The sequence below is a fragment of the Gymnodraco acuticeps genome, unplaced genomic scaffold (assembly GCF_902827175.1).
Source record: "Gymnodraco acuticeps unplaced genomic scaffold, fGymAcu1.1, whole genome shotgun sequence".
NCBI classification, from domain to species: domain Eukaryota; kingdom Metazoa; phylum Chordata; class Actinopteri; order Perciformes; family Bathydraconidae; genus Gymnodraco; species Gymnodraco acuticeps.
In genome coordinates, this window is record NW_022990172.1 from 881,547 (window position 1) to 891,818 (window position 10,272).

At 39.1% G+C, this 10,272-nt stretch overlaps 1 protein-coding gene across 1 annotated transcript; it reads right to left on the bottom strand.

Moving 5' to 3' along the window:
* Nucleotides 1–370: 370 nt before the first annotated feature.
* Nucleotides 371–4,632, bottom strand: rergla (RERG/RAS-like a). The gene is made up of 5 exons (XM_034217694.1): nt 4,411–4,632; nt 4,268–4,324; nt 2,792–2,865; nt 2,201–2,349; nt 371–2,110 (listed from the first exon to the last, which is right to left on the bottom strand). Exons 1-5 carry the CDS (start codon nt 4,460–4,462, stop codon nt 1,831–1,833), a joined length of 612 nt encoding a protein of 203 aa, XP_034073585.1. The 5' UTR covers nt 4,463–4,632; the 3' UTR covers nt 371–1,830.
* Between the last annotated feature and the right edge of the window lie 5,640 nt (nt 4,633–10,272).

Consider the following 10,272-nt stretch of genomic DNA (forward strand, 5'->3'; position numbering starts at 1 on the left):
TAAGCTAAAGGTGCTTTTCATTGAGCTGCCAGTCAGGCTGATCTGCAGAGTAATGTGAGATCAAGTTGGAGGGATTTCTAATGGATGGAACGGATTAGGAGCCTCCATGCACTGCGCTGCGCTGATGTTAACTCCCATGTCATATTACAGAGGGATCAGCCTGAGGCGGCCCGCTGGTGGTCTCTACTGTTTTAACGCTCAACAAGCCCCAACCAGAGCCACATGTTAGCCATCATGCTGCGAGCTACATCAAACAGATCTGAGCCCTCTGTTCTTCTGATAGATCCAGCCAGGATTTAGATATGTTCAGCATGCAAAGACCTGCAATACAATTCAGTCATTGATGTTGACCAAAGAAACAACCGAGAACTGCAGCTTCTAAAACCTAGTTATTGTAAATGGATAAATAACATTTAATACTTCTTAAGTTCAACAGAGGATTTAGACATTCATTCATTTGTGGCTCATAGTCAATGTTTTTTTCTCTGACGATTTTATCAATTCGACAAACGTTTAATCTTGAAGCACAGACCCATGAGAATGAATGCAAACGATTAGTGGACATTATGTGCAGAAATGTAAATGTATTTTAAGTCACTGGATTACCGATAAAGTACATCTTATAATTAACTTCTGCAAATGATTTTCTTTTAGTTTATTTATTCACCCTTAAAGTATTTGGAGAAGGATACCAATGTGGATTTCAGGACTCTTTAAAAAGGAGTAATTCTGTTTTAGTCTCCAGTGGGAAATAATGATACTGACGGTCCTGCAGTTTAGTAAACCTGCAAAATGTGCTAATTCTTACCAAAAAAAATTCACAGTGAGCTACATTGACCTCCATTGTGTTCCAAAAAAGGTGTTTAGTAATCCCTAAAGGCATATAATACATGAAAATCTGGACATATAAAACCCAAAAATAACACTGGAGATAAATGAAAACATATGTTTGTTTGCTTTTATTATTTGGTTGAAATGAGCCTCAACCATTGGCTGTGTAGAATTGTCCTGCTTAGGAAAGAAAATAGCATTCAATTGTCTTTTCCAGAAACACAATAGAAGTGCTTGCATGAATGGAGTGCCATATAGACATCAGTTTTCTGTAGTTCTTGTATTGACTGGTACCTGCCTCTCTGTAATAGTGGTTTGCCTTCTCTCTCTCAGGCACTTTAACACATTTTCATTGAGGGTCCTTCATGACCCGGGGCCTGTTCCAGCTATCAGGTTCACCAAGTTATCTGGTGAATGAAACCCAGCGCAACCTCAAATCTGGAACATACATTTATCTGACCTGGATGTTTTTCTCAGCAAAGTTAACCAGATTAAGTAAACCCAGATTACGTGAGTTTACGGCTGCTTTTGGTCACAAATCGCAGGTTGTTCTAAAGGTCTGTCAAAAAAGCAGAAAAGGCTCTAATGGACAAATGACCACTGTTGTATTGGAACATCATATTTTGGAGTGCTGGCTGTGAAGTAGTACAGCACAGTTTTGAAGTAATTTGTTTGTCTTTGATTAAAAGTCAACAACTTCAAACATTTCCTAAGGTTAGATCCAGTCTGCTTTGATTGGTTAGCTTGCCGGCTTTCACATACAATGTATTGGAGAATTGACATGCACAGAAACCTATATAACATACTACAGGAAAGGAAATCGCAAAATCATGAATCAGTTGAGTTTAACAGCAAGCAGACTCACTGAGCATGATGTCTTCTACTCACAATAACACTTATAGACATCAGTTTGATTAACATCTCACCCAACACAATTGGAAACACAAAGCCAAGCCACTGATCCAGCCTTGACTGACAGCTGTCCATGTATTTGCCCCGTCACACTGATTTCCTCCTCTTTCCGAAGACGTTGTTGATGAGTTTGGCCATGGAGCCGCTGGGGCGTCTCCTGCGCTCCTTAGCCTTGCTGCCCACATTAGCATTTTGCACCATCTTGAAGAATATGAGCGCCACTTCCTGGTGGTGCTCAGCGGCTGACAGCTCGTAGAACTGGCAGCGACACTCGGCAGCGAGACACTGAGCTTCCTCACGCCGCACCTCTCTCATGTGGCACAGGTCCTGCTTGTTGCCCACCAGAAATATGAGCGAGTCCACGTTCCTGTGGGTCAGAAAGCACAACAATAATTGACTTTCACCGGGGTGGTTTTGCATGGTGGCCATTATTATCGTGCGATGATCTTAGCCATACCTTTTGCCAGTTCCCAGGCCTAGCTCTCTGATGAGGTGTACTATGGCTTTGGCGGTGAGGAAGGAGGAGCGGTCGCTGATATCGTAGACCACGATGAAACCATGAGCCCATTGGATCTGCTCGTTTACAGTAGACCTTCCCTCATATGCCTGAAAAACAGATTGTTTGAAGACATCACATAAAAGATATACATTTTGTAGTTAAAAATGATACGTGCAAGTGTAAGGCTGCAGCCTGTCACCCTCTTATTGATTTATTACAGTTATATTTTGGGTTGCTATGGTTTAAGCTGTTTGAGTTATATTTAATGTTTGCTAATTTTGCACGTAATTATAATATAGATTTAGCCTTGTTACTTTGGTATGGGTTGCTTTGTTTTGCATATTCCCTACTGCGTTTATCTCCATTGTGTTGTGTGCAGTCCATGTTTGTGATTCTGATTTTGCAAATGAACAGTAGCGATCAATTGGTTTACAAGATGATAAGTGCAACTGGTTGATATGCCGACTAGCACCCTGCCCCTGTGCCACCTATTTTTTGGTGAACAAAATACAATACATTTTGTTATATTTGCTCCATCTGTAACCTCACCTGAGAGCAGGGGTCATAGAGCTGGAGATTGATCGGTTTCCCATCCACTGATAGACGCTTTCTGTATATGCACTCTGTGGAAGACAGCAGCAGGACGAAACAAGACGAAAATCATCAAAAAGACAATAATTATGAGTTCAAATTGTATCTGAAAACAGTGGATTCTAAAACTGTATTTGTCACCAATACTGTGACACATTTCTCTCTCTGTGTGTGCACGTGTTCCTTTCACACCTCAGGCAGTGTCCTTGCTTCACTCATTGAGAGTGCAGAAGTAAACAAGCTCATATGAAACTCGATTATTCTCAGGGAAACAATAGTCTATTGAGCCACTATCAGAGACTAATGTGAGTCATTCTCCCTGCAGAATTGTATCAAACAGAATGGCTGTTCAGACCACATTCTGACTAACAATCTTAAGAATCTCTCAAATATTCAGCCATGCTCTTAAATGTGACAGAATATGTGCCATCTGTAGGTAAAGGCTTGTCGGCATGGCTTCACCATACATTACAATAGACGATACAAGTATATGAGATAAGAGGACTTGGATAGAAAGATAAACAGTTTATAGAAACTAGAAACCAGCAGACTGATAACAGACATTCCAAATGAATAGGGCTTCTGATAGGGATATAAACAGCCATACTGAATGTTGGCATATGACAATAGAAGAAAGTTACAGAATACATTTAGTGAAATAAACAGGATTAAAACCTTGAAATATCTGATCAATGAATTGGAGACAATATTATGAATCTTAACATTTGATGCCAATGTTTGGTAAAGGTTTAGTTATAGTAGGGCTGATCCAATTGTGCACTTTGACTATAGTTTGAGAATATAATCAAAGTTTTGCTTCAGACATGGAGGCAATTTGTATCTGACCTATAGTGACATTGACAGGCCACTGATGTCCAGTTTTTGCCCAATCCCTTTCCGTAATATTCATTTTTATTTTTGTCAAAAATGTTGTTTGAGGTGTGGTAATTGAAACAGCAATATGACGTAGAATGTAAGTTAAATGACTGGTTGATTGGGCTGCAACGAACCAATTGTTTTGCATGAAGAATTAGCCTACAAAATACTATTTGTCTGACTACGTTGTAGCTCTGCAAAATTGTTAAAAAGAGGCTGAACACACAGAAATCTGCTTCCATTTAACTACATTAGTCTGTGCACAGCCAAACTTTGTTGAAACCCATGCACAGAACTGCATTTGACATACTGGAGATCGCAAAAATTAAACATCTTTTAGTGTCAAATACTTAGCGTTAGTGTATCATGTATAAAAAAGTATCCTACTGTATGTCTCATTCATAGGCTATGCCATACATGTGTCAGATATATAATTATTGGTGGTTTTATAGGTGTAATGAGTAGAAAGTGTACAGAGATTTGAATCATGTTTAATAGAGTAACGATTTAACAGTGAAAGTCAGTTTCTCATTAGTGTTCGCACCACAGTCTCATTACCTGAAGATGAGGCGTACTCCCCAATAAATCGTCTGGTGAGGAACCGGACGATGAGAGCTGAAGACAGACATACAGACAGGTTAGTCAGAAGCGAGCCCTTGTTTACCTCCGAGGTGCAGTGACCTGCTGCCCGGCTCTCCTACCTGATTTCCCGACCCCTTCACTGCCCAGCACAGCAACCTTGATCTCATTCATGTCGGCGGTAGAAACAAGACTTCTCCCGTACAGAAGCAGCCTATCGCTCAGATGGCATGCTTTGGAGAGCTGAGGAGGCGAAGCTGTGTGTCAGAGCCGGGGTCCGCAGAGCTGATGGGCTGCCTGGAGCCCCGGTGCTGCCCCGCATCATCCGCTACAGGCTGGCCGGGGGGCGGCCCTCCCACAGCGGCGTGACACCGGAGGAGAGCGGGGGGCGTGTCCTCCATCCAGAATATTTTTTTCAGTCATAGCCTCATTTCATTTTTTAATTTACAGCATATTTCTCTTTTTTTCAATTTACCTCGTGGTAGTCAAGCCCCCAAAAGATCCAGGGATTATTTTTAACAAATGACCCTAAAACCCATTTCACTGCTTTTATCCAAAGAGACCTAAAATAAGTTTTAAGAACTATGAAGATACCAAAAAGGAACAGCAGAAATCCACATTCCCCGTATTAAAGCTATGCCATTGTAAGTGCTTGTGCATTAGTTTGAATTGAGATGAATCTTTTGTGTTCCTATATGTGTGTGTGTCAGTTTTAACGTGACAAATTGGGTTTTTATTCTGCCACGAAGATGACTCATGAGCAATAGTGTTTGAAAATGACATGTACATTGTACTGTCAAACTATACTCAAACTATACTACCCCTTTTATAAAAAAATGTTGATAAGGGTCCCCCCTTATATAAAATGTCACTTTTTTGATAAGGGTATCCCCTATAAAATGTAAATTTGTATAGAAGTTTAGTTTGGTGGGTCAACTTTTTTCTTGGCAGCATGTCTCTCTTTAAACAAAGCCAAGTTACACATGACTGACATTCAAATGTGTGCTCATCACTGGTTAACATAGACCCATATTCTCTATATTCTATTCAAAGTCATTTAATACATTTCAATTAGCAAACAATCTTGTTCGTTCCCCTGCAAAAACAAATCTCCTCGATCTTTCCTGAAGTGTTACATTTACAACATTTCAAGTTGATCATTTTCCTGCATGTCCAGGTGTGATTTAGTGACTCTGGATTCAATATAAACCAGCTTAATGGTTAATAATTGCTTATTTCTGAGGCCCCTCTGGTAGCCCTATTTTAGAAAGCTGTAAATCCTGATCTTATATAATATGCTGATAAAGGCAACATGTTTGAACTGTAGCATTTGGTTCCCTTTAGAAACAACCACAGCAGGGAATAGAGAATACCATTCATAGTGCATGCTATGAAAATAATACCATTTCCATTTGCAGTGTGAGGCCAGGCTTTACAGATCACTTCACTTCTTCAACACGTGAATGGAGAATGTTTCCGAATATATTGTATATCTGCAATTTTACACAATTAAAAACAAAACAACAATACACAATCACTCTCTATTTGGAGGTTTGAAAATGCAAGTGAATCAGCGGTATAAAACGAAGGAAGACGTCAGCCAGCAGCTCCCACACAAACACATTTCGCAGGTTATTGCTAATAAAAGCAAGTGTGATGATGTGGGCTGATACGGAGGACGAATGATGACATTATCACTGCCATGTGTACTGACTATTACACACCTTATCACGGAATGTAAAGCATCAGTTTCGTGACATAAATAAGTCGAGTTTACATCTGGCTAAAAGAGATATGACACAGTCTGTCAAAATAATGTGTTCTGGTCAATGTAAAATATATGCTCGCTGCTCCTAAGGGCCATGTAAGGGGCCAAACCCTCTGCACTTGGTCAGTTTTTCCATTAATAACTTTAACATAACATTTATGGCAGGTATTTGCTATGGCATTTTTAGTTTAAAGGGAGCACATAAGTAATGAGATATGAGGTTATTTCTATCTATCGTCCTTCCTGTTTCCCTTGACACTATCAGATTATGAAGATCATTGTTTATCGTGGAGGCGGATGATGTCATATTGAAGGGTTGGCCTGTAGCATTTAGCATGATTGGTTTCCATGTGCATGATTTGTAGATTGCTACAGTGCAGCCACAGAAACATTGAAATACACAGACGTTTAAGTTGAATCCACTTTCTTCGTGTATACAAAGTCTCATGTGCAGTTTTAGGGCTGGACAGCATCACCAAAGTCTTGTTTGTTCACCCCTTACACTGTTTGTTATCGATGTGATAACCGTGCTCTAGCTTAGTGTTTAAGGTAACATGAAGACTGTGGCAGTGCTCCATTCCTCTTCATTAGCTGACTGTAGGGAGGACAGACGGAGGCCGAGGGCTGCAGATGTGGGTCAACCCTGATGGATGGCAGCTGACTTCTAATGCTATTAAAGGAAAGGTCTGGAAATCCTGTAGATATCTTAAAAACAGTAGTCACAGAGTGAGAGTAAATAATGATGAAAAGCGGCTGATTATGCAACAGGAGAAAGCACATCATTACGGTGACATTAGCCCTCTGTGTGAGGAATCAAAAGGTCGAGAGGGGAATGAAGACAGATTTGCTCTGTTAACTAAACATAAAGCAAATACCTCCGAAGTATCTTAATCCCTCACTTCCTCACTTTTATAATGTTAGTTTACTCTTTACCAAAAAAAACTTTTTATCACACCGCTAGCTGTATCTTTCCATTCAGATATTTTTGGTTTCATGTGTCAAGGTTTTCCTATAGAAAATAGAAGAAAGTCTGTTGTGCTTAAAACATTGAAAATTAGATTTTAAATAGAAACATTTCTTTCAGAGAACAGTATCCATGCTGATGCGAATGATCCACCTTGGGGTCAGCTTTCACTCTAACGGTTTGTTACAAACTATATTTAGATTGATAACTGTGAGTTGTTTATTTCTGACCCCCACGCACATCACAGACAAAAGTACTTTATGCTCTACAATAAAATCTCTTATTTTATTCGGCTAAAACAGAAACATTTAACCAATTGATCTCTTGTCAAATGGACCCTCCTTCATAGTCTATTTAATAATAGGCGTTTTTGTTGAATTCTGGCTTATTTAAAGGGGGAAGCATTATGGAAAACTCACTTTTTCACTGCTTCTTCAAATACAGTTGGTCATCGGGAGGTGGAGTAACATTCGGAAAGACAGTATGAGAGTTTTCAAACTGGATCTAATCATATGTTTTTAGTACATTATGTACAAATGTACTGTATATGTTTTATGTAAGGGTAAAACAGGATTAGGGTGTCCTTGCAATATCTCAAAACGTTTTCTATTTGAAGAAAAGTTGTCAATTTTGATCCGATCAGAGCAAAGACACCCACATACAAATACACACAGATTTATTTCGAAATGTTTTGATCCCATGTGGACACCAGGGTATAGTGGTAGTGTGGCAATTCATTATCCAGCATTTCCAGTCCAATGACTTGTGCTGAAGGATCCTGTCAGTCAGTCCAGTAAAGAAGCTTTATCTTATCTGTGGCAGGTCTAATCTCTGCCTTACACACACCTGGACTCACTGAAGGCAGCCCGGCCCCCATGGAGGGGCCCCACTGATCCAACCACACTCTCTCTGAAGGCTGGGGGGGGGGGGGGGGTTAATTCAGGCGTGGCACATTAAACTGTCAGGGATGAGAAATGAGGGACTGCTGCTTCATTGGTTTTGTGAAGCTGACAGAATATTTCAAAGAGGATACTTAAGGTTTGTTCCAGATGATAAAAAGATGGGGCTTATTTACATAGTTTTGTCTAAAAGGTCAAGACACCTGAGAAGTAAGATGATGAGACAAGTTGGAACCAAATCATTACTTCAGGTTGTAAAATCCACTTTATTTAGTAGTTAAAATGAGTGATTGTGCCCAAATGGTTGCTTATTCTAAGTCTTTGAGAATCTCATTTCAAATAAGTACAATAATAAGACATAATGGGACACCCCAACAAAAATATCCGAAGGTTAAGAATAAGGTAAGACAAAAAATACCTGTTACTAACACATCTAGAATTGGAGATAGTGATTATAAAATGGAAAAACACTTACAGAATACCTTAAATCTTAAACTGATCTACCCTAACTAAATGGTCCCACAACATTTGTTTAATAGATCTGAGCATTTACAAATCAATAAAAGGTAAGATATGTTAAATATACAACAAAGAAAGAATAATGGTTCAAATTAATTGCATTTCAGTGTATGACAATTTAAGTTAAGTATATTTTAACTCCGGCATATTTTACAAACAACACTGCCATAAGCTCTTTTTGAAGAACTGACATTTTTATAGTTTTATTACCAATCTTATTTCATACCTGTGGGCCCTTGCAAACCACTCTAAAGATTGTAATTGTAACTTTACTTTACATGTTAAGATGTTTTTCCACGTCTTAAATGGATTCAAGGGGAAATAACGTGGGATAAGTTCGAGCAGTCGAGTGTAAGTGTGTCACAGACTCTATTGTTAATGGCTCCAATGAACATGCTAATTTGTGGATAGTTTTGAATAATTGAAACATGATTTCTGGAACTCATGTTGACCTTTTCAAATGTATTTGAGGAGGTTTGAGCACCACAGGCCAGGCACCATATATCTCCATCATATTTGAGTCAGACATCTATACAGCGGATATTCTTAACCTCTGCAACTAACACAAATATAATAAATCAAAAACAATCTAAATTGATAAATGCCGGTTAGAGGAACATGTTTGTTTTGTTTGTTTTGGGGTGAACTGCCTTTTCAGTCACAGACCGTTCCTACATAGCACCAGACAAGACATTTAAGATGTCTTTACTCCTTTGACTCTGCATTAAGAATTCACCTTGTTGATTTAAATGAAATAATGATAGATAAGTGCACACACACACACACACACACACACACACACACACACACACACACACACACACACACACACACACACACACACACACACACACACACACACACACACACACACACACACACACACACACACACACACACACACACACACACACACACACACACACACACACACACACACACACACACTCACACAGTGTTCTGATGCTGCAGTCTTGTGGTGCCGTCTGGTGGTGAATGTGTGGAAGTCAAAATGGTTATAATTTGCCATATAATAACAATACACTGTTGTATAGGCCCACACTTTAAGTTGAAATCTACACAACTAGGCAGATGTGAGAAGTACTCAGATCTTGTACTAAGAGTAAAAGTAGAAGTACTAGAGTGTAGGACTACTCGCTTACAAGTAAAAGTCATGCAATCCAAAAGTTACTCAAGTAAAAGTACAAAAGTATTAGCATAGCCTACAAGTATACTGAAAGTAAATTAAATAACTCATTATGCAGACATTACACAAATCAAAAAAAGTACACAATTCACCTCTGAATGTATTGGAGTAGAAGTACAAAGTAGCTACCAAATAAAATACTCAAGTACAGTACAAGTATAGGCTACCTCAAACTTGAGCTAAGTACAGTAGTCTACTTAGTTACTTTACATCAGAGCTGCTTTACACCACTGCCTATACTGCCTGACTTTATTTGTTTGTGTTTTATACAGAAAGTGGAAATTAAACAAAAAAATAGTGTGGGAGATGCTGTTCATGGTGTAGGTGGTGAAATATATGATGGCCTCATTTCTTGAGAAAAAACTCAAGCTGTTATGTGTCATGTTGAAGCTGCCTAGGTGTAGTCATGGACTCTGACCTGAGTTTCAACAGTCACATTAAAACAGTTATTAAATCAGCCTACTATCATCTAAAGAACATATCTAGGATTAAAAGACTAATGTCACAGCAGGATTTGGAAAAACTTGTCCATGCTTTTATCTTCAGTAGACTCGACTACTGCAATGGTGTCTTTACAGGTCTCACTAAAACATCTATTAGGAAGCTGCAGCTGATTCAGAACGCCGC